This window comes from Cantharellus anzutake, assembly GCF_015039405.1.
Source record: "Cantharellus anzutake strain C23 chromosome Unknown EI90scaffold_28, whole genome shotgun sequence".
NCBI lineage: Eukaryota > Fungi > Basidiomycota > Agaricomycetes > Cantharellales > Hydnaceae > Cantharellus > Cantharellus anzutake.
In genome coordinates this window covers 106,087-131,933 of record NW_024066978.1, presented here as the reverse complement: position 1 = coordinate 131,933, position 25,847 = coordinate 106,087, and the positions used below count along the sequence as shown (strand labels likewise).

Below are 25,847 nucleotides of genomic sequence, written 5' to 3'. Positions count from 1 at the left end.
CAATACAGGAGTGACCAAACTGCTCTTTCTATCGCTTAGAGTGCGTGCTAGTTATCTAGCAGGTTCAGGATCGCTCACTTTTCTCCTGTGGTGTGATAACCAAAAATTGCTGAGAGATTATTCAATTAAGAAGTCCCTCCACCAAATTCTCACTAATTCTCACTATGACACTTTTGTTCAGCTGTGTCTAACTGACCCTAACTCACGCTTAGAGTGACGTGTTAGTTTTATATTAGCTAACAACTAATATTTGCTTTTATCTTTTGGAGCAAATAAACCAACCACTGGTGAGGAGAATTAAACTTTTATTTCTACCTGAGGTTTGAGAGGGGGCAGAAGCGGCGGCCTTTTATGCTTTTCAGAGGCCTCTCTACTCCCACGCCTCGCACTAGTTACATGTGCTACATTTGTATTATAGATAGTTCTAGAATGATATAGGGGCTTGGGCTGTGTAAGCTTAATAATGGACTTAGGACATGACTCAGCAATAAGTAATTCATTTCTTTGTCTTTTGGGCCGATCTCAGCGGGATCTTGTAGCGCTGAAGCTATGCTCTACACCGCCTTAATTACGAACGGTTATCTTTAGAAATGACTCGGCTATAAAGGAACTTTCTAGACTGTTCTCTAATTGACCCCTTTTTGTGAAGCCGCATCATTACTAATGTTCTAGAGCCTTCCCAATTAATTAACTGATCCGCGGACTTCTGAATCACTTCATGCTTATGATCCGAGATCCAGATCATCAATCATTCCTTTGTTCCGATTTATTTGAGCTTAAAATCAAAAAGTTTTGATGAATCATGGGAAAATATACAAGATCCGGTTTTTTAGCATTTTCTCCTCTTCTGATGCGATCAAAAACTGTCCGCCCGCGCCGGGGAATACTCTATCATATGGTATTCGGTCCGCCAGACTTCCGGGCGCCAATATATTTCCCTTGAGTCACATTACTTTTTGTAAGAATTAGCAAATAAATATATATGAATTATAAGGTGTTTCGCCGTTTGAGCGATATCTCCGTCAGTTTTGAAGCTTTTAGAATGAAACAAAACCGTGGATAAAGTTAAGAAACAGTCCTTTTAGATGGTAAAAAGATTACAGTCAAAAGTTTACTGGTTCTCGAGATATTCACATTTCTTTCCCAATGTTCCTTCTTATTCTGCCGTCTATGCGCTATTTTCTTGTTGTAGGGTTATATTCTTTGAATATTACACTTATGCCAAGTTCTAGGCATGATTGTAGTAGATTAAATTTCATGCTACATGGGTGTAGATAATTTATAATGATCTTCTAATGTCTGTCCAGTCTCATAAAGATCATGAGATCTGTTAAACATCTGAACTTGTCACCTGTTCGTTGACTATTCTGATAGATCATTGTTTTATTCTTTGAATATTATTTCTCCTACACCGGAAGTCACATGAAGGATAGGAACCGGGCCTGGAGCATGCGGCATGCAGGGCATGCAGGGCAGAAGCGCACATGCAGGTCCGGGTCTAAAGTAATATGAGATTGCTAGCAAAGTGGGGCAACTCAGTCTCAAGCAAATAATGCAAAAGAGAACTAAATATATTACCTAGCAAAGCGGGGCAACTAGAGGTAATATACAGTATATAAGTATAGATTGAAATAAAGGAATGATGTTACTAACCTCAGTCTCAAGCAAATAATGTGAAAGAGAACTGAGGGAAAAGGTGATTCAAAGAGCAGTAATTCCCATGTAGTTTGGGAGCGGGATAGTCCGAAATGAATACAAAAGAATGAATAAATAGATGTGGCTGGCTGGGCGAGTTCCTCACTCGGCCGTGGGAATGTGGCTGTATGAAAACTTGCACAGCCGCGCCAGCACGCTGTTTTCCAACAGGGTCTGGGTCCAGGCTAGTCAGGGTGTGTGCCCTGACAAGTAAGCAACTTCCATGGTGGCTATGTGTCTTGGTTTCTCGTTGCTTGTAGTGTGGTGTTTGGGTGTCAGGGCACAGCCCTTGACCCCACTCACCCTCAGACACCCTCACCCTTTCCCTAACCACCCTCTCCCCACATTTCCCCATTCCCCCTATCCTCCCCCCCACTGTTTCACACAATGATGCATGCGCACGGACCCATGGGAAAGTTCTGGGCAAGCAACTTGCCCAGAAATGCACAGCCACAGCTGCAGGAACTTTCTGGCAGAGTAACTCACCCAGGACACGTGACTGTGGGAACATTCTGGGCAAGCTGCTTGCCCAGAACTTTCCCATGGGTCACACCCATTATGGGAAGTTGGCAGCAAGTGGGAACTGTATAGTTCCTAGGGTCTGTTGGAATATGGGATGGAGTAACCTCCCTGGCATAACGGGCGAGTAGTGTATGGATGCATGCTAGAGGTCCTGGGTTCGATACCAGGCTTGTCCATTTTATGTCATTCATCCAGTCACCTGGTTTACATTAGTTGAATTCATGACATAAGTCTATAGTGCTAGCAACATGGGAGTACAATTGCGCATAATGTGTTAGTACTGAATTGAATCAGCCCAAATTTTACGTTTGGCGCTACTGGTTACAGAGAGATGATCAAGGGCTCAAAAAATAGAGAAGAATAATAAACATGGATACCCCGAATTTCATCTAGATCGACCCAGCCATTGTGGAGAAATGGTGGTGATGATTTCTGTCAGGGACCGGTCCGGGGTCGAGAGTGTCTGGGTATATTGCCCGGTGCTGAGGGCCTGGTGGGGTGTGAAGTGGGCGCGTACGGTAACGGATCTGGTGCAGGCAGATGTCCCTGAAGTGGGAATGGTGAGAAGAAGACTGCTTCTCTGGTTCCCACCCCAGGTATGTTTATATACATGGTGCTCAGGTCACATGAGAGTTGCCATGTTGTCCCCATGCACAGCCCCAGCCACCTGGGCATTCCCATGGGGGATCCCAAAGGGATCCGCTGCAGGTGCGCGTGCTGGGCATACCTGGGGGTTGTCCGGAGCATCCAGGGCTGGGTGCATCGTGCATGGGTCGCGGGCGGGTTAGTAGTACATTGATCAAGGAAAGTCGTCCATGTAAATAGAAATAGGAAGAATAGAGAATGAGACAGAGAAGAAGCAAGAAGAGGGGGAAGTGGAGGGAGGAGGAGACAGGAAGGGGGAGAAGGGGGTAGCGGGTGGGGTGGAGCCAGGTGAGGTGGGTGTGCCCTGACAATTTCTCATCTTACCATGAGGTTCTGCATAATGTTGAAAGACATGTGAGGGTGGTGGTGCCAAAAGTCCCATGCAGCAGAGCAGAGATCCATACTTTGGGGGATCGCAAAACTGGTTTTCAGCCCAAAATGGAAATCACAAGCTGTACCGAAGCAAACAAACAACCAAAATGCACTCCAGAGTTGCTCAGAAAGATCCAGAAAAATCACAAAACATGTATGAAGATCCAATTGACATGGGGACCCTTGTGGACACTTTCTGGGATGTCTAACCCTGCACATGGGCCAATTTCATGATTCTCATGCCCACCACTCAGTCATCTCAACCATTTGGGACAAATTTGGTATTGGGAGAAAGCTACGGACCTGGGGAATCGAATGGAGAGGTTGAGAAGGGATGCTATGCATAGGAGGAGACAGATGAGTGTGGTGTGATGATGGAAATTGGTGGAGGATGGCAATTATTAGCAGATATGTATGGCTCGCTTATCTCTCATGTTTTCTTTTTATTGAACTTCCACATGGCTGTTGGACTTATCAGCTGTACATAACTGTCCACATGGTCCCCATAACAATGATCCTTTGTTTTATATTTGCTTTTCATTCATTTTTCCACCTTATTGCCATTCCATGTGTTTATAAGCCCTGTACACATAGGAATGGAACAGAGACCTCCCTTTTGACTCAAAAAGAGACTGTAGCACTGAGAGATCCAAGTAGAGAAGTTGAGTATTATTAGGAATCCCTGACCATTGTCCAAGAAGGATCAGGGGTATGTAATTCTTAAAGAGTTTGGGTGACTGTTTTTGTTTTGTTAGCACCCAGACTGAACCTAGGATGAGCTAAGGACACCCTAGACTACCTCCCCATGAAGTTGCTTTCATTAGCCTGCTTGCAACGCAGCAGATGCTTTTATGAAGGTTCTCATTAATATATTGAGGACTTTGAGGAACATGCCCTCTTCTCCCCTGAGGAGAGTTTCATCTCAGAGTCTTATTCCGAGGTTGAATGTGGGCCCTCCTAATCTGTTAGATACAGCGAGTTTGGATGATTCTGGAATGGAATTGGAGACTTAGCATGGAAGGACCTTGGCCTCAGCAACTCAGGCAGAGTGCTGTGCTGTTGCTGGCTGTCCTGGGGGTCCCTAATTTTGGATCTAGCAAGGGGGAAGTCTCTTAGGGGGGAATTCAATTTTGGACTGAGGTTACAAGTTACTAGGTACATTGTATATAAAGGAGGGGTCCAGAATCAAAAGGAGCAAGGGTAGTCCAAAAGGAGACAAAGGGAGCTGGAAAGAGGAACAACACTGAGGGTCAAGGGTTTAACTCAATGGTGTTTCCCAAAGGAGGAGTGAAGGGCCAAGGCCCAAGGAGGAAGGAAGGAGGAAGGGAGTTGGGAATGGCTAGCTGACTGAATAGAAAGAAGCAGCAGCCCAAATATGGATGAGGGAGAATAGCGGAAATGAATGGGACAATGCAATAGTTGCAAGGTCTGAAGTAAGGCCAGAAAGTCCAAACTTGGAAGTCAAACTCTGGAATATTGGCAAAGGTAAATAAGTGGAATTGGCTAACCAATAAAATGGGTATAAGCGGAGGTGGGGTCAAAGTCCAAGGTCAGAGCTAAGACTGGAGGTTCTGGAGATGGAGATGTGAACAGGATTCTGGAGCAGAGGTCTGGAGTTGGGAGCATAGATGTTGCATGCTCATCTGGAAGGTGTTGAAGTTGAGGTCGGAACCAGAATGGTCTGGAGTTGGACTGAAGGTGGTGCCAGAGCTGGAGGCAGGGTAACCTCTTGGGGAGGTACTCTCCGAAGGTGTAATCCTGTGTCATGAAATCATGAGGAGTCATGACAATTGAATTGAATCAGACATTTTTTACATTGAAAATTTTGGATTTCATGACAGTTCATGACAAATTGTCATGAACTGTCATGTGCTGACAAGGTTCATGACAGCTGGCGACACAATATGACATGATGCCTCATGGAAGTTCACCACTCATGATATTCATGAGTGTTCATGAACCTTCATGGCCTTTCATGACCTGTGATGAAGGTTCATGGGGTGTCATGGAGTGTCATATATTTATTTTGACCTTTCCCCATCATGTAAAATGCTATAATGTCCTGTGGACATCCATAATGCTCCATGAACATTTATGATGAGTCATCAGCATGCAGGAATATGCATGAGATGCCGCAAGCACTTATGAACTGTCATGTGACAGACCTTATTTGTGACAGCACTGACTGATCAACCTCCAACTCATGGACTTGTGTTGGCACTGCACTGAACTCTGCTCTTCCTCCAGCCACCTTTGCTGCTTGGTGTCAGAAACAGTGTTTGAGGGTATTTGTGGGAAGTGGAGTGGTGTGAGTGATCACTTAGCGGATAGGTTACTCTGTTGCAAGGCATCAGGGGGTTGGGATGTTGGTTTCAACAACTCAGTGGGAGTGTTGTGCCACATGCTCTAGGCTATCCTGTATTTCAGGTGTAGTGGAGGGAACCTTGCAGCACATAGGCTCAAGTCAAGATGAAGTCAGAGGTGAACTATGGACAAGAGGATTTGGGGGGTATTCTAGTTGACATTTGGGTACATAGGTAGTACATAAATACAAAAGGGAGAACAGAAGAGGGGCCAGTCAGTCTGTGTGAGATCTCAGGGGGTCGCTCAGTACACCAGGCCATAAGTGTTACAATGGTGTGTAATTTATGGTGGTGTTAAGTGGTAACTGGAAGTTGCCGCTGGAGGAGAAATAACGGTCACACTATGGAAACCCATTATGGAAATATGCCAGATAGATCACAAAACCCCATATGACAAGTAGATATGAGAAAATAGAAGGACCTGAATTTTAACGAATTTTTACGAATTATTATGACTACACACAATAAATTGGAAGGAAGAAAATTAGCAAAAATACTTCAAGTTTAGCATCAACAAGAAGGAATTCTCGGGGGAATTTATAGCAAATATTAAACAAAGAATTAGGACAATCGACCAATATTTGACTATAAAAACAACCAGAGAACCTCCACGGAAACTACTTTCCCACATCCACACACATAGCTGAGGATGGAAGTACCACAGAACAAGGATTCCTTAGGAACTAATGCAAAATTCAAAGTCGTGTTTATGATTGGAAATGTACATGTCTCTTAAACGGACCCAATGAAAGTAATTACAGGGAAAACTACCCATAAATGACGGAGATATGACTAAAACTCTCGGAAAACGAGGACAACGTTTAAATGGCAAGCGCAAAGAACAAGCAGTAACGACCGAGACGAGCTTGATAGCTCATTAGAAAGGAAGGGATCTAATCTTAATCCACCCAAACTTTCATAATAAAAGGATCACGCATCAATGAGATATCCAATAACAGGAAGAGTGACATCAAAAGCCTGGGCTCAGGGAAAAGACAACATTTACGTAGGATCCATATTTAAAACACACTACGAAATTTACACGGAAATTATGATAAATAAAAAACTATAGTTATGCAAAGTTTCAGCCCAAACGGTCCAGCCGTTGTGAAGTTATACCAACAGCGGGAATATAGAAATCCGCATCATGTTTAAAGACACGTGAGGGTGGCAATGCAAAGAGAACCGGCCGTCAGAACCGAGATCTGCACTTCAGCAGATCGTGAAGACCAATTTCCGTCCAAATAAGGAAGACCCTGGTCAAAACAAAGCACGGAAAGTACAAAACAACCTTAGATCATGAGGGAAAAATCTGAAATAAATCACAGAAGCCCATATGAAGGATACAAACACCCATGTATACCATAAATCCTGAACAATTAAACAGAAACAGCGCCTGCATACGAATGACTATGGGAACAATGCATGTGATTACCGAATGTGCACGCAAACTTTTGCTAACTTGACGAATACCAAGAAATAGGATACAACTTTAGTACCATTGGAAAGGTGGGAATAAATGAAAGTTTATGATACTGAGAAAGCGAAAAACCATTCAGAAATGAATGAGATACAAGGACTGGAAGTTAGAAACCTGAAAATGCACAGGAAGACAGCTTCTAGAGGTCCAGAGCCCCAAATAAAATACATAGAAATATGATATCTTTGAGGACGACCTATTATAACAACGAACAATACATCCAAAGGACTAGGATGCAATAATACAAAGAGGAATCAGGGGAGAAGGACAAAATCCATGAAAACCACTAAACTACGATGGACCATGGCAGGAATAATATTCTAATAAAGCGGAGAGCTATAACACATTTGTTTGAACAATTCTTTACTACTAGCAACTTTTTCTTTTGGTTCTAAACCTGAATAATTCACTCATTTATCATTTCAAGTCTCATTTCAACTAAATGTTACTGGATAAATAGAATAAATCAGCTGAAGGTCTCAGCACAGCCGTACACATAGTAATGCGAGGTTTGAATTCAGTATGACTGAGTCATAGTGAATTTAATGGTAAATATGAGGAATTTGAAATAGGAAACTGCAGCAAATGCAGCGCAGTCAAGTTCTAATTGAACCATTAAAATAGCTTAGGCAAGGAAGGACAATAAGGATTCTAGGCGCAGTCTGACCGCAGTAGAGCTGCAGTTCAGTGCAGCAGAGCACAGTAGAACTATAGCATGAAAATTTCATTTTTTATTCAGTTTGAGGAAAATACACTGTAAATAAATCCTGTAAATATGAGGTAGAGCATGAAAAAGGAAGGCAACCCAAGGAGTATAAAAGGGAGACCCTTTCCGTGACTTTTTGCCCCCCTCAGAGAAGTAAGAAAATGGGGTATTATTTTTCTCAAGCATTTCTGGTTGTCACTCCAGTGCGAAAAAGTGATATACAGTTAAGATTGCCACTGTAGTAAAAGGCAGCAATCAGGGAGAGAAATATTAAGTAAATATTTCAACAGGAGAGCTGGTTAACACTCCAGAATTCAAAGTGTAAACACAAAACAGTTATTTTGCTACTGTTAAAACAAGCAATAAAATAAGACAAAAATAAAACAAACTCAAGGGACACTTCAGACACAATCTAAACCCATTAACTGAGTAGAATCTTTATCTTCAAAACTTCACTAAGTAGAAGATTTAATTCAAGTTAAAATCCATTTTAAACAACTCCACACAGAATTACACCCAGACAAATTGAGAAATTACAATAGAGGAACAGCTCTGCAGGGCTCGGTTTATCTGTAAGTCAATTAAACTTTTAGACTAACCCATAAAATATAATTAGCCAAAACACTCGGATTGGTACTATAATTACAACAAATATTACTAGTACACTTCCCCATCCTAACTAAAGAACCAGGGAACAGCTTGGTGGTGGTCTTGTTTGAACCTCCCAACTGACCTTCCTTCGTTCTCTCCTTCAGTGCACTCCAACAGTATGTCAGACTCTGACACCTTTGACACCAAATTTCTCATGGTCAAAAAGCCATAGTTATTGGCTCACCAAAGCATGGTGGGAGACTTTTTCAACACTGAAACATACATTGCTACATTGCCCCACTTTGGCACTTTCCAATGCACATTGAATTATCAAAAAAGTGATTTTAATTTTTTTTTCCAATTATTCCTAATTTCCTGAAATATTTCTCCCTAACTTATCCCAAAATTTCTGATTTTTCCCCTAATTTCCCCTGATTTTTTGAACATTCTCCTTTGTAGAAAGTCCCCCATTTTCTGAATTTTCCTTAATTTTCCCTGACTTTTGTTCCAGTTTTTAGAAACCCCCCAGTTCCCCCTCAATTTCCCCCCTCATTCCCCCCAATTCCCTCTGCAATTCCCCCCCATCCCCCTTCAATTTCCCCTTATTTCCCCCCCAAATCCTCCTTAAATTCCCCCCTCATTCCCCCTCCAAATTAGACTGAGGGTCTAAAACAAGCACCTGTATATAGTGGGGAGACAAAAGCACAAGGAAATCAAGGGGGGTGTCATATCCATCCATGGCCATCATCCTCCACTACCTCCGGTCCTTCCAGATCACCTCCGCTGCTTCATCACTAACCTCAGAGATTCTGCAATCACCTCCAACTCCCTCAATGGTCACCACCCCCTCATTCCAATATATTACCTATGCCTCCCTAAGTATGGACTCCTGAAGGCCTCCAGACAGCTCCGATGTTGCAAGTGGGGAGTGGAGCACAAGGGGGGTCAGGGACTGGATAGGGAATGGATGCGCAGCACAGCAGCACACCAACCTACCACAATGATCACCACCACCTCAACTACTTCGCACCACACCTACTCCCACCCAGCAGAAATGAAAAAGGGGGCCAGCAAGTGGCTTCCTTGGACAGAATCAAGACCGAACTGAAAACTCAACTGGGACTCGGCATCCTATAACTCAGTGTGGATCTCCCTGAGGACACTGTGAGGCTACCTTGCCTCCCTGCACTTGACCACACCTTGGTGACCAGATCTAAACGTAACAGAGGGGAAATCTCTGTTACAAATGTAACTAGCTAATATTATATACAAACGACCCTACAAACGCATCTGCGAGCTTCCAGCATGTTCCATATGACTCATCTGGTCACGTCGCAAGAGAAAATAGAATAGGAAACACAATATCACAAGCAACAAAATATAGAACAATAGAAAGTGGCCACGGAAAACCTAACCTGCATCTCCAGCCCAAACCACTGGACACAACTGCGCTCCCCTCATGTCAACCAACTCGCCTAAACTGCAGCTATCCAACGCAACAAACTGCATCCAATTTGATGGAGAATTGAGTGAGATAGCGTTGAGGTGGGGAATATCCGGCACATTTTCCCTAACTTTCCAACCACATGTCGCCATGGTCCCAAAATTGGCACATCCTCCCGACCAGTCATACCATGAACAATGAATATTTATTCCCATTTTTCTGAAGCCTGAGGGATGCCAGGGACCATCTGTGCACCCCATTTCCCACGCGTGCGCAATGAACATGTGACATGCATCGCGATACACAACTGGAATCCACATATCTCTGTCAATACCTCACCAATTTTCTTCGCGTAACGTGCGTTGGAATTGCCTCGATGCCCTCTACCATCCGTACTATAACCTCATCACCTAATTCCTAGCCAACTTTCCACTGTATGTTTTCCTAACATTTTATCCTGCATGTGAGACCCGATATATTGCCTGTTCTGGGGTGTCTGTGACCACCACCCCTACAATGTCCACTGGTGCACTCCCACCTCTGCTGGGCAATTCACTTGCTTGCCCTGCAAGCCTACCTTCAGACCATTCCCTCCTTCCATTTCTGGGTTATAGCCCACCACTCCACTAACCCTGTAACCCAACTTGTTGGTAATATTCAGTTGGCTAACATGTAACCCCCTTAGCTCCGCTCCACTTGGTCCAACCATTCATGGGCCCACCCTCTATATACATAACTTGTAGATAGGTTACACCTAGTGATAAAATTGACTAGAGTTTCCCTCTTTCAAGTTCTTGTTGCCAGTTAGTAAATTAGGGCATGGATGTGTAACTAGGCACAGCGCTCCTGGTCTAAGTCACTGAGGCCAAAGCCCTCTGCCATGGAGATGCTTCCTTCGTCCCACATCCAGTCTCTGACAGGGGGTCCAAATCAGAACAAAGGCATCCGAACAGAGACAAGGGGATGATGGAAGCGGAGCAGTACTGAAGGTCATGGGTTAGACTCTATGGTACATCTGAAAGGAGGTAGGGAGGGCAAAGCCCAGAGGGGCAGGAGGATGAGGTGAAGTGGGGTTGATGACAAACTGGCTAAAATGGAAGGAAGCAGTAGTCCAAATAGGATGAGGGGAAAGTGTGAAAGATACATTACAAGCAGTGAAAGTGCTGAGTATAGTCCATGAAGCTCAGAGGTTGTGGAGCTTACAGAGGTTGCGGAGGTGGGGTTGAAAGTCTGAGGGATATTGGCAATGGTGTTTACGTAGAATGAGGTCACCAATGCAATGGACTTAAGCCAAGGTGGGGTCAAATGGTGTCTGAGTACAAGGTATGGGATGGTGGCAGGAGGTTGTCACTTGGCAGAGGTTGGCAGAAGAGGGACGGAGGAGAGGAGTAAGAAGAGGAGTGATGTTCGGTCTGAAGGTGGATATCGGAGCAGATGGAGGTAGGGTAGGACTCCAGAGGTGGTGAAGCAGAGGGTCCGGGAGTCAGATTGGGATCAGGTATGTATGGATATGACAGGCTCCAAGGTTGGAGATGAAGGAGTGGAGGCAATCTGGGAAGACCAGAGGTGATGGAAGGTGGTGGCTGTGGATGGATATGACAACATGGAGGATTCTGTCAGGGACAGCTCCGAAAGCGGCGAGGTCCCGGTGTGCGGGACTCGGTGGGACAAGTAGCAGCTGTGCATAGTGGCGATCCCATTGTGGGGTGAGCGTTGCAAGAGAGCTAGCGGCTCTCAGTGCCAACCAAGCTCGTGGGGGAAACTCTCCACTAAAACCCTTTTCTCCACTGGTCTCGATCCAAAAACTCCTGGAAATTCTCCGGAAATTCCGCAAGGTCCGGGCTCAGTATCCACTACCCACTCTTTGTGGGCTAGACAACTGCCCTTACTCCTACTGTAGGAATTCCACACACACTCACACTAACTCTGACGCATCCTAGCGCCTTAGAGAAAATTAGGGAGGGGAGAACTTCATTTTCAATCCTGGTATGTACAGGATTATAAAGAATAAACATTTTTAGAAATGATTGATGGGAAATATTGGCGCCATATGGCTCCTGGACCCCATCGTAAGCGAAATATTTGAAAAGGGCATCAAAGGAATAAAAGAATATCATCCAATATATCAAAATGATGGTAAAAATGTGAAAATATGAAGAAAATCGAGAATTTATCAATGATTTCACCAAATTAGTACCTGAAACTGGAAATGTGGTTGGGAATAACCTTTATGCGGCTAAAGAACATTTTTCCCAATTTATTTGATGCCTTGGGAATGTGTGAAGCATGCTTTTCTGACTTCCCGCTTGCCTAAATTGAACTTCCCACGCCCGCACATGACCAGATCCCGTGACCCGCGCCATGGCCAACCTCCCCAACACTTAACTCCACCAAATCTCCACCGATTGGGACGATCTTGACATCGACGGATTCGTAGGAATTAGGAGTATTTTTAGGTACCAAGTTTGTATCGAATTATAGAACGAATGAAGATGATTTTTGAATGGTGTAAATGGATATCCGAGCCGGCTCTGCATGTGGGCGATTATCCCGCCTACAGCGTCCCCGACCACTTAGTCTGAAGTGGGAATGTGAGAAGAAGGCTACTTCTTTGGTTCCCACTCCAGCTGTTATTATATACATGCGGGATTGGTCATGTGGGGTGTGCCACGTCACCCTCGCACACAGCCGTGGTTCTCTGGGTGCCTCCACAGGAGATCCCAAGAGGGCCTGCTGTGGGTATGCAGCAAGTGCGGTGGTGGTAGCGGCGATGTAGGGATGGTAAGATACAGGAGGGGAAATGGGCATGCACGCTGGTGGTACATTGAACAGCAGGAAAGGTGGTCCATGTAAGAGAGAGAGAAGGAAAGAAAGAAAGAAAGAAAGAAAGAAGGAGAGGAGGGGGAAGCGGAGCGGGGGTCAGGTGGGGCATGCCGGGGCATGCCCTGACAGATTCCATGTCATCCTTGCACACAGCCACACCCATCCAGGTGTCTCCATGGGAAATCCTGAGGGCATCTGCCATGGGTGGGAGATGGGCATGCACCCAGGTCATCTGGCATGCCCAGGAGTGGGCACTGCAGGTCAATGGTACATTGATACAAGGAAGGATGGAAAAGAAAAGAAGGAAAGAGAGAGCACATGTCAAAAGTACCAGGTCAATGGTGATTGGACAACATAGTGGTTAACTCTAAGATTATATAACCATGTGTAAATACATGTGCTGAGGGTGCTTCCTCCAACAGAAGAAAGAGAAGGAGGGGCAGGATGGTTAGGGCACCGGGTTGAGTGGTCCGGGTGGGCCCGGGTTGGGCAGGTGTGCCCTGACAAAACAAATACCGTGATGTTGGGATGAGGCCTACCAAATGATGCACTGACAATGCGAGACCTAGTGGTGGAACCCAACTCCAACCCCAACTCCCTACCCATTTGCAAACACAGGCAACATGCCAATTGACCCCAACAATCTCTTTGTGAACACGGAATATGTGCCCCCCCAAAACTTGTAACACTGGCATCCCCTTCACTTTTGAGCATTATCAGCCATATGAATGCCCTTTCAATGGCAGCACCACAGACAGAGCATTTGGATGGCACCTGTCAGAGACCTGATCAAGATGAGGGAGTGTCTCCGTGACGGAGGGCTTCGGCCTCAGCGACTTATGCCAGGAGCGCTGTGCCAAGTAAACACATCCATGCCCTAACTTACTAACTGGCCACCAGAACTGAAGAGGGTAAACTCTAGTCGATTTTATTACTGGAGTGTAACCTATGTACAAGTTAAGTATATATAGTTACAGCGAGGGCGGGTCTGCAAATGGTGGAGCTGGGCGGAGCCGAGCAGAGTGGAGCTAACGGGGTTTAGACATTAGCCGATTGAATATTACCGATGAGTCGGGTTACGGGGTTAGCAGAAAGGCAGGCAATAACCCAGAAACGGAAAGGAGGGATAGGCCCGAAGGTGGGCTTTGCAGGGCAAGCGAGTGTATTGTCCAGCGGAGGTGGGAGTGTGCTAGCGGACGTCGGAGCTGTCCGGAAGCCTTCGGGGCTCCATACTTAGGGAGGCGTAGGTAATAAATTGAAAGGAGGGGGTGGTGACCATCGAGGGGTACCAAGGGGATTGCGGAATACAGGAGCTCTGAGGTTAGTGAGGAAGGAGTGGAAGTAGACCGGAGGAATCGGAGGGATCGGAAGTTGATGGCCAGGGATGGATATGACAGCACCACTGAAGAAGTGGCCAGGGCGAGCTCTTCAGCTCCAAAGAACAACTAGACTATGTTGTAAGTGCAGGTTCTAAATTTATTTTTATTGTTCCCTTTATCTTTAGTATTATATATGGATAGAGAATCGCATATAAGCCAGAACACTTTGTAGATAGAAAGACAGAGATCTTGTATTTTACACCCTCTAGTGTAATACTATCGAGTTCGACTTTGGTTCAGCGACTTCTGATTATCTTAAGACTTCGTGAGTCTCTTAACCACTTGAACTCAATCGCCGGCCTCTGCCGACGTTCAGGTCCCTCACATTTTGTAGGGTTCACCGTGTTCATCCACACCTGCTAAACAGTAACAGGAAAATGAAAAATTAGAAACCCAAATGACTGAGTACAAGAAGCGGGCAAAGCACAGGGGAAAGATTGTGAAGCAGGTCATGCAGCACTGTTCTATTTCAATAGAATTAGAAGAGTACTACCCTCCACTTCTTTTTTCCAGTTGGATCCCGAACGTCCTGGATACCATGGCGCCTTAAGTCGTACTTTAGCTGAGTAGGCCGCACCAGATCATTCTGGCGACGTAACCATTCGGCTATCGCACCCGCAACAAATGCAGCTGACAGCGCAGTGCCACTCTCAATCTTCCACGCCGTCGAGCTGCTGATCTCAGGAACCCTAATACCGGTGCCATCGGCATAAAAGCCAACCGAAGGTCCATAGTTGGAAAATGATGCAAGCCGAGTCGGACCACAGCTTTCAAGAGCTCCAACGGTGATAGCGTTCTTGGCGGTAGCAGGACTGACACTATTTTTTACGTTCTTGCTGTGGTCCCCTGCAGGGACTACAACGTGTAAACCCATCCCGACGGCATAATTGACAACCTTATCAAGAATGGAACCGAACTCGGTGGCGAAGGATAATATTACGATGGAATGGGATTTAGTGATTCCAAATCGATCGAGAGCGAGCTTGATGCCTTCTATTACCGTGGTCGTCAGTGCTGTGCCTGAATCGGAGAAAACCTTGATCGAAAAAACGGTGGCCTCGGTCGTCACACCATAGATGTTCCCCACTGCTCTCCCGGCCACCATTGTGCCATGACCGTTGAGATCTACCAAAGCGTTACCATCACCAACGGCCTGCACTCACAAGCAGATATGGGTGAACATGTATGACAGTGCATAAAGAGATACGCACAGCACCTCCAACTACACGGGTCGACCCGTCCTCGTTTAGAAACCAGGAGTGGTAAAGAGCGACACCGCCATCTATCACAATAATCTCCACTGGCTTCCCAGAGGCGCGTCCTCGGAGTTCGCCTGGGTCATCCCTTATTTCGGCTGGGACATCGTTGAACTCTGTCACAAGCCCCTCATTCATTTCATGGAGGCCATCGTAAATGGAAACTATGGCGTCAGCTTCGACATATTCAACTTCGGGGCGACTCAAAATTCGAGAAAGGGATGCTCCAGTTACATGTGCAGAGTAGGCATTCAGCACTACGATAGTTAGCCTATCTTCGAGGCGAAATTCCCCAATATCAACTTACTTTCATACCGGTGATTGATTGAAAATTCTGACCCAGGGTTCCGGGCGGATATCCGAGTGATACCTTCGATATGATGTTCCATATCTTCGCCAGGTTTCAGCACACTAAGCAATGAGTCAGCCAGTATTATGCTATGCCGTGTGTTAGACATACACAATGTACGAGTCGGGCTTTACTGGACCCTTCGGCTTGGTACGAACAGAAGCAGCAAGGGCCATTGTGATAGTGGAAACGAATACAGAAATGGGAATGACCATGGTTGAGAACTTCATTGGCCAACAGGTGAGAGCACAAGGAAGACTGAGAGGACGTCTGAAGAGCCATATATATAGTGTATCAGCACAATGTGAAACCCGGTTTTTGCCTTGGTCTGCGCAACACGCGACTGTTGATCCCGGGAATAACCAGCGACTGCCACCTGAAGTGGCCGAACATGCCACTCTTTTTGCCTTGGTCACCATCAACATTTCCATCAGCTAAGACCTCACCTGAGTCCTCCCGCAGTTGTTGTAAACTAGGGCTCCTACAAGATCGGATTGATCTGCTGATTGATCGGGCTAATCAGCCAGGGTCCGAACCATACCAGTCGGAGGACACCTACTACTCATGACCCAATGAATATAAAATGGTATGTGGGGATTGCTGGTCAACCAACCTTCTTAGATAGCGTTCAACCATCTGAGTAGCTGCACTGATGCTCTGGTGCACTGAGTATGCAAGGGCCTGAAGGTGTCAGGGCATGGCCTATCTGGCTACCCTGACCCCCTATGCCAGAAGGAGAGAAGCTGTAAGCTGATCCAGGTTGATTGGAAGAATGCAGGTAAAATCCCACATTCTCTCACCACTATCTTCTGCCATGCATCACCCCTATCCCACATCTTGCTTATGATTACCCAAATGTATTAGTCTTCTTGTCATGTTATTATTCCCATCGGCTGCCATTATGGCTCCTAGCGGATCGGATCAGATCGGATCCGGATCAGAATCCGCGGATATTTAGAGGTTTGAAATAAAATCCATATCCGGCGGTTAGAAATCCGCGGATATGCAGATCAACCGCGGATTGTAGATAAAATGATCCGGAATTAGAATGTCCTTGATGAGAGCTTTCTAACAATATCAAATTTGTCCATATTGGTGGAGAACTGATGGAAATATGGGGAAAACTTGGAGGTCAAATGCCTAATTTGGAAATAACGGGCCTGGGTGGTCAATTAAGACTTGAAAAAATAGGAAAAAAAATATAGAAACATAGGAGGGGTGTCTAGAACAGTAGGTGACAATAAATCCGTAGATAATCCGCCCATCTGTGGATTAGAAACCATGGGTACTATCCACTGGAAATCCAAAACCGGATCTGTGAATTTTCGGATGTGGTTGCAGATATCCACAGATCATCCGATCCGCTAGGAGCCCTAGTTGCCATGTACTGTACAGTTGCATCTAGAGTGACAAAAAGTACTGAACCAGTAGCTCATGTTGATGTGTGATCAGCGGTTTCACCTCTGTGTCTTGGGCTTCCTCTGCTAGGCATTGAGACGGTGTTGTTGTCACCCTTAGGTCATGTCCCCACCCTGGCAGGATTATGGTGGCATAGATTCCATTGCCAGGTTCTACTTCGAGGGCTTGCCTGACGTCTGCTCGCAGTGACTGGCAAGAGGAGGGGCAGCAGGACATGACGACCTTCTGCTGTGCCCAGTTGACCTCTGGGTTGTGGTGTAATAACCATGAATGGCCAATGATGAGGGATTGCTGCCCTAGGTTCGCTATGGAAAAGCAGGCCCGCTCTGTGTGTTGGCCAAACATCAACAGGGCCTCCAGCTCTTCCATGATGGCCCCATTCTCGTTGGGTGCCCCATCCACATTGTGCACTGGGATGGGCTGGGGAAGGGGGGTCATCTCAAGCCCATGTTTCCAGATGAAGTCTGGGCTTACGAAGTTCCCAGTCACACCGGAGTCTAGCAGTGCTGACATGGCAACTGTTAGAACTAGGTGAGGGCAGACAATTCCAGAGGGGAACCGGAGACTTAGCAAGGAGGGACCTTGGCCTCAGCAACTCATGCCGAGCACTGTGCCGTTGCTGTTTGTCCATTTGGTCCTTAATTTCAGAAGCAGTGAGCAGGAAGTCTCTAGGGGGCATTTCTGGTCGATTTTAGACTGAAGGTCCAAAACGAGTATGTACAAGCACCTGTATATAGTAGAGAGATGAAAGCACAAGGAAATTAAAGAGGGTCCAAAATGGAACAAAGGTGTTCAAACAGAGACAAAGGGGATGACAGAAGCAGAGTGGTACCAAAGGTCATGGGTTAGACTCTGTGGTACATCCGAAAGGAGATAGGGAGGGCAAAGCCCAGAGGGGCAGGAGGATGAGGTGGAGTGGGGATGATGACTAACTGGCTAAAATGGGAGGAAGCAGAGTCCAAATAAGGATGAGGGAAAATTGTGAAAGATACATTACAAGCGGTGAAAGAGGGCTCGCGGCTCTCTATGCCGACCAAGCTCGTGGGGGACAACTCTCCCTAAACTCTACTTTCTTGACTAAACTTTGCTACACTCGATCCTTAACTCCGGTGTGGGTTCTCCAGGATTTCCGCAAGGTCCAGGCTCAACTAATCTACTACCCACTTGTTGTGGGCTAGACAGTTGCCCTTATTCCTACTGTTGGATTCCACACACTCACTCCAACTCTAGCGCATCCTAGAGAATTTTGGGGGAGGGGAGAACTTAATTTTCAAAATCCGGTATGTACAGGATATAAGGAACAATTATTTTTAGAATAATTGATGGGAAATATTGGTACCATATGGCACCTGCATACCTTATTAGGTGAAATAATAAAAAAGGGTAACAGTAACAATAAAAGAATATCAATCAATAACTGAAATGATGGCAAAATATGAAAATAAAAGAAAATAAGCAATATCTCAACGGATTTACGGAATTAAGAACCGAAATTGGAAATGTGGCTGAATGGAACTATTACGCAGCCAATGGGCATTTTTACCAATTTATTAGACGCCGTGGGAACGAGTGAGGCTGGAATTCTGGGTTGCTGCTTGAGATTCCCACGCCCGCACATGCCCATGACCTGCTGTGCCTAACTTCTCCAACACGGAGCTCCGTCAATTCTCCACCGATTGGGACGTTCTTGGTATCGTCAGAATCGTACGAATTAGCACTATTTTTAGATACCAATTCCGTACCGAGTTGTCGCATGAATAAAAGGGGTTTTCTAATCGTGGAAACGGGTATCCGAGCCGGCGCTGCATGTGGGCGATTATCCCGCCTACAGCGGCGAAAGTGCTGAGTTTGGTCTGTGGAGCTTGGAGGTTGCAGAGCTTATGGAGGTTATGGAGGTGGGGTTGAAAGTCCGAGAAATGTTGGAAATGGTGTTTACATAGAATGAGGTCACCAATGCAATGGACTTAAGCCGAGGTGGAGTCAAAGTCCAAGGTTGGAACTATGACGGAATCTTGGAGCAAAGGTATGGACAGTGTCTGAGTATGAGGTATGGGACTGCAGCGGAAGGTTGTAACTTGGCGGAGGTTTGACAGAAGAGTGACAGAAGGAGAGGAGTGAGGTTAGGTCCGAAGGTGAATATCGGAGCGGATGGAGGTAGGGTAGGAGAGGGACGGATGGGGAGTGAGAGGAGGAGTGTGGTGTGAGGAGTGATGTTCAGTTTGAAGGTAGATGTCAGAGCGGACATAGATAGGGTAGGACTCCAGAGGTGATGAAGATGAGGGTCCAGGAGTCGGATCGGGATCAGGTGTCATATCCACCCACAGCCATCGACTTCCACTACCTCCAATCTCTCTGGACTACCTCCGCTCCTTCTTCACTAACCTCAGAGCTCCTGTATTCCACAACCACCTCCACTTCCCTTGATGGTCACCACCCCCTCTTTTCAATATATTACCTATGCCTCCCTAAGTACAGAGCCCTGAAGGCTTCCGGGCAGCTCCGATGTCTGCTCGTGCACTCCCACCCCCACTGGGCAATACACTTGCTTGCCCTGCAAGCCCACCTTTGGCCCTATCCCTCCTTTCTGTTTCTGGGTTATCGCCTACCACTCTGCTAACCCCATAACCCAACTTGTCAGTAATATTCAATTGGCTAATGTTTAACCCTGTTAGCTCTGCTCCACTCGGCCCTGTCATTTATGGGCCTGCCCTCACTGTAACTATATATACTTAACTTGTACATAGGTTACACCTCAGTAATAAAATCGACTAGAGTTGACCCCCCTTAGTTCTCATTGCCAGTAAGTCAATTAGGGCACGGACGTGTAACTTGGCACAGCACTCCTGGCATAAGTCGCTGAGGCCAAAGCCCTCCGCCATGGAGACATTCCTTCATCTCGATCTGGTCTCTGACAGTATTTTATTACTCCCTGACTAGTACACGTCTTGTATGGCACCCAAAGCCCCTTGCACTCGTTCGCAACTATGCACATTAGTTCCCAACTCTGCCTCACCATCCCCAGAACCCTCGCAGCCTGGTCCTAGTCGTCTGGCAAGAAACCCAGTTGAGTTTCGCAGCTTCTCTAATCTAGAAACCCCTCTCCTGTCGACTCCAATCATGTGTCCTGTTAGAAATCGATCACCAGATGCAGATTCCGACTTCAGAGACACCACGGAACAGCCCATAGACCCCGTTCACTTCTTTGGACTCAGTTCCAAGGTCCCCAATTTTGTCGACCCTCCTCCTGCTGATCCTCCCATCCCCACTGTCCCAACCGCTGACGATGCCGAACCCATCCCCAATGTGGCCATTACACAACTAGCCCAAGTCATTGCCAGTTTGGCTCATCACACTGGACGCCGGGCCCCCTCGACCCCGGACATGTCCCTGACACTTTCCATTCCTACATGTACAGGGCTTTTAAACACATGGAACGGCAATAATGTGGAAAAACAAATGAAAGGAAAATATAAAATGAAGGATTGTTGTTATGGGCACCATGTGGACAGTTATGTATGGCCGATAAGACCAATGGCCGACATGGAAGTTCAATAAAAGAAAAACAGGAGTGATAAGTGGGCCATATCCACCAATAATTGCCATCCTCCACCAATTTCCATCATCACACCACACTCATCCATCTCTTCCTACCTGTAGCATCCTTTCCCAACCTCTCCATTTGATTCCCCGGGTTCATAGCTTTCTCCCAATAACAAATTTGTCCCAAATGGTTGAGATTTGACCAAGTGGTGGGCGTGAGAATCGTGAAATTGGCCCGTGCACAGGGTTAGACATCCTGGAAAGTGTCCACAAGAGTTGCCATGTCAATTGGATCTTCATACACATCCTTTGTGATTTTTCTGAAGTTTTCTGAGCACTCTGGAGTGCATTTTGGTTGTTTGTTTACTTCGGTACAGCTTGTGATTTCCATTTTGGGCCGAAAACCAGTCTCGCAATCTCCTGAAGTACAAATCTTGGCTCTGCCACATGGGACTTTCAACACCACCACCCTCACATGCCTTTCAACATTGTGCGGAACCTTGCAGTAAGATGAGAAATCATCACCACCATTGTTCCACAATGGCTGGGTCAATCTGGATGAAATTCGGGGAATCCATGTTTATCATTTTTCTCTATTTTCTGAGCCCTTGATCGTCTCTTGGCGGCCAGTAGTGCCAAGCGTAGCTTTTGGGCTGGACCAATTCAGTACCAGCATATTGTACTCTGTTATACAATGAAATAATTTGTTTTTATGCACCATGGGCATTGGTAGGTGATCTCGCATGTGAGGAACCGTAAACTGCGAAAATACTGGCAGTGTAGAGTATAATAGGTTATCCTGCCTACAACGTCCAGAACACACCAGCCCCACTCATGGCTGCACCCATACCCACACCTGTGCCCAAGCCCAAGGCACCCAAGGTTGCCCCCCCACCACCATTGCTGGTGTGAGTGAAGACCTTGACTGCTTCAAAGTGGAATGCAGAATCTACTTCCACATCTGCACCACAGAGTTCCCCAACACTCTATCCCAGATCCTCTTTGTCCTGTTGTACATGAAGGGAGGAGCTGCGGGAGCATGGGTGACACAGCACACGATTGCACTGCTAATGGCAGGGTCCCCCATGATCACCATGGACAAGTTCATGGCAGAACTTGACACCATTTCCAAGACCCCAACCAGGAAGCCACCACCTGGCAGAAGCTTGCTGCTCTGCAGCAGGGTAACGACTCCATGGATAAAATCATCCAGGAGTTCAAATTCATGGTCCTGCCTCACAGCTGGGCAATGTAGGGCTGGTAGACCGCTTCAAGCAAGTGATCAACACTCGGCTCCATGAAAGCATCTACCACCTACACCCCATGCCAAGGACCTGGGCAGAGTGGAAACAAGAAGCCACCCTCCTTGACAACCAATGGCAGTGCTTCCAGGTGACCCAACCCTGGCTCCCCCTGTTCAAGTCACCCCCTCCCCCCACCAGACCACCACCACCAGTCCCTCAGCCCCTCCCATGTCTACCACCAGTGTGTGAGGTCTCAGTGGGATTGCTCAGCACACAGAGCCATAAGTGATACGATGGTGTGTATATTATGGTGTGTGTAAGCGATTAACCCAGAAGTTACCGCTTACCACGTGACTATATGTACCTCATAATTACATATGGCTTGGGGTTCAGGGCTATTGCCCTGACACTCTCCCCCCTTGTGATGCATAATACATGGTCAATGATGAAGAGAATAAAAAGAAAAAAAAAGAAGTTACATTGAGAATATCAATGAGTGTTTTATTATTGCCACTTTAAAGTGGACAATTTGTACATGTTGGTGAGAGAAATTGAGGGAATGAATGGGTGTGGGGCTGTTACTTTGAAGTGAATAGTGATACATGGGTATCGCAAAGGGGAAAAATGATCAAGAGAAGAAGTTTTTTCAAAAATAAATTTTGACCCAAGGATTATATATCCTTGGTATTCCTCCTCACTTGTTCCATGAGAATTCGTGTGTAAATGGTGAGCAGTGGTGGATGTGGGTTGGACGGAGTAGAATTTTCCGCAATTGTTACTTGTGGTTCCTTGCATACAATATTGTGTGCAGGGCCTCAAGTTGGGGGAAGGTGTTTTCACGGGCGCCTCAATGGCCTATTACCATGTCACTTTCCCTTTCCTCAAGGGTAGAGTTATTGCCCCAGAGGAGGGTTTTCCTCCAGGTTGTTCATCTGGACATCCAATTGCTGTGTCAGATGCAATGATGTAGCCTGAGCTACAGTGTCAAGCTGTGGTCTCGACAAGGTGGGCACTTCCAGGGTGGGAGCGGTGAAGGAGAGAACGAAGGAAGGTCAGTTGGGAGGTTCAAACGAGACCACCACCAAACTGTTCCCTGGTTCTTTAGTTAGGATGGGGAAGTGTACTAGTATTATCTGTTGTAATTATAGTACCAATCTGAGTGTTTTGGCTAATTCTATTTTTATGGGTTAGTCTAAAAGTTTCTGAGAGTTGACTTACAGATAAACCAAGCCCTGCAGAGCTGTTCCTCTATTGTAATTTCTTAATTTGTCTGGGTGTAATTCTGTGTAGAAATGTTTAATTCAGATTTTAACTTGGATTAAATCTTCTACTTGGTGAACTTTCGAAGATTCTACTTAGTTAATGGGTCTGGATCGTGTCTGAAGTATCCTTGGACTTTGTCTTATTTTTATCTAATTTTTATTGCTTGTTTTAACAGTAGCAAAAAAACTGTTTTGTGTACACTGTTGAAATCTGGAGTGTTAACCAGCTCTCCTGTTGAAATATTCACTTGATATTTCTCTCTCTAAATGCTGCCTTTTACTACAGTGGCAATCTTAACTGTATTTCACTTTTTTGCACTGGAGTGACAACCAGAAATGCTTGAGAAAAATAATACTCTATTTTCTTACTTCTCTGAGGGGGGTGAAAGGTCGCAGAAAGGGTCTCCCTTTTATACTCCTCGGGTCACCTTCCTTTTTCATGCTCTACCTCATATTTACAGGATTTATGTACAGTATATTTTCCTCAAACTGAATGAAAAATGGACTTTTCATGCTATAGTTCTACTGCGCTGTAGGCGGGATAATCGCCCACGCGCAGAGCCGGCTCGGATACCCGCTTCCACGATCAGAAAACAACTTTCATTCACGCGACGACTCGGTACAAATTTGGTATCCAAAAATAGTCCTAATTCGTGCGATTCTGACGATACCAAGAACGTCCCAATCGGTGGATATTTGACGGAGTTCCGTGTTGGAGAAGTTAGGCACAGCAGGTCACGGGCATGTGCGGGCGTGGGAATCTCAAGCGGCAACCCAGGATTCCAGCCTCACTCGTTCCCACGGCGTCTAATAAATTGGTAAAAATGCTCATTGGCTGCATAATAGTTCTATTCAGTCACATTTCCAATTTCGGCTCTTAATTCCGTAAATCCGTTGAGAAATCGCTTATTTCCTTATATTTTCATATTTTGCCATCATTTCAGATATTGATTGATATTCTTTTATTGATACTGTTACCCTTTTTTTATTATTTCGCCTAATAAGGTACCCAGGTGCCATATGGTACCAATATTCCCCATCTATTCTTTCTAAAAATAATTATTAGATATAATCCTGTACATACCGGATTTTGGAAAAGAAGTTCTCCCCTCCCCCATTTTTCTCTAAGGTGCTAGGACGCACTAGAGTTGGAGTGAGTGTGTGGAATCCAACAGTAGGAATAAGGGCAACTGTCTAGCCCACAACGAGTGGGTAGTAGATTAGTTGAGCCCGGACCTTGCGGAATCCCGGAGAACCCACACGGAGTTTAAGGATCGAGAGTCAAGTGAAGTTTAGAGAGAAAGTAGAGAGTTTAGGAGAGTTTGGCCCCACAAGCTTAGTCGGCATAGAGAGCCGCGAGCCCTCTTGCAGCGCCCTGCTGTGCTGAACTGCGGTCAGACTGCGGCTAGAATCCTTATTGTTCTTCCTTGCCTAAGCTATTTTAATGGTTCAATTAGAACTTGACTGCACTGCATTTGCCGCAGTTTCCTATTTCAAATTCCTCATATTTACCATTAAAATCGCTATGACTCGGTCATACTGAATTCAAACCTTGCATTACTATGCATACGGCTATGCTGAGACCTTTATTCTATTTTTATCCAGTAACATTTAGTTGAAATGAGACTTGAAATAGTAAATGAGTGATTTATTCAGGTTTAGAACTGAAAGAAAAAGTTGCTAGTAGTAAAGAATTGTTCAAACAAATGTGTTATAGCTCTCCGCTTCATTAGAATATTATTCCCTAAAATTCCTGCCATGGTCTGTTGTAGTTTAGTGGTTTTCGTGGATTTCGTCCTTCCCCCCTGATTCCTCTTTGTATTATTGCATCCTAGTTCATACATATTGTTTGTTGTTATAGTAGGTCATCCTCGAAGATATCATATTTTTATGTATTTTATTTGGGGCTCTGGACCTCTTGAAGCTGTCTTCCTGCATGTTTTCAGGTTTCTAACTTCCTGTCCTTGTATCTCATTCATTTCTGCATGGTTTTTCACGTTCTCGGTATCATAAATTTCCATTTATTCCCACCTTTCCAATGGTACTAAAGTTGTATTCTATTTCTTGGTATTCGTGGATTTAGCAAAAGTTCGCACACGCACATTCGGTTGTCACATGCATTGTTCCCATAGTCGTTCATATGCAGGCGCCGTTTCTGTTAAAGTGTTAGTGATTTATGGTATATGTGGGTGTTTGTTTCCTCAATACAGGCTTCCATGATTTATTTCGGATTTTTCCCTCATGATCTAAGGTTGTTTTGTACTTACTGTCATATCCATCCCTGGCCATCGACTTCCGGCCCCTCCGATTCCTCCGGTCTAACTCTGCTCCTTCCTCACTAACCCAGACCCGGACCTGCATGCATGCTCCACCCTTCATGCATGCTCTGCCCCACATGCTCTGGGCCCGGTTCCCACTGCTCATGTGACTTCTGGGTATCCCAGGAAGTTTTCACCATATTGGGCCACTGTGGGAAAGTGAGAAGTTAACCTTCTTCTCACTTTCTTACCCACAGTAGGCAAGTGTATCTTACTTGCCTTCTATTTCTATCTTATACCACTGTCTTACCCACAGCAGGAGATGGGCTGTGTTTACAGGTCAGACTGTGGACTGTAGAGAGGGGTCATGGGGACCTGGGGTCTCTCCCCTGACACCCACAGCTTTTGTGGCATGTTCCTCAGGAGTCCTGAGTGGTTTGAACTGGGACTTTACATAGGCAGCTTTGCCTAGACTTTCCCAGGATATTTTTCCTTTGTT

General features: G+C 45.7%; 1 protein-coding gene across 1 annotated transcript; it reads right to left on the bottom strand.

Moving 5' to 3' along the window:
* Positions 1-14,498: 14,498 nt before the first annotated feature.
* On the bottom strand, positions 14,499-15,840 carry EI90DRAFT_3155043 (peptidase S8/S53 domain-containing protein; the record flags this gene model as incomplete). Its single annotated transcript, XM_039065970.1, has 4 exons — positions 14,499-15,173; positions 15,232-15,533; positions 15,584-15,687; positions 15,737-15,840. The coding sequence occupies 4 exons, from the start codon at positions 15,838-15,840 to the stop codon at positions 14,499-14,501; spliced, it is 1,185 nt and encodes a 394-aa protein (XP_038915320.1).
* Between the last annotated feature and the right edge of the window lie 10,007 nt (positions 15,841-25,847).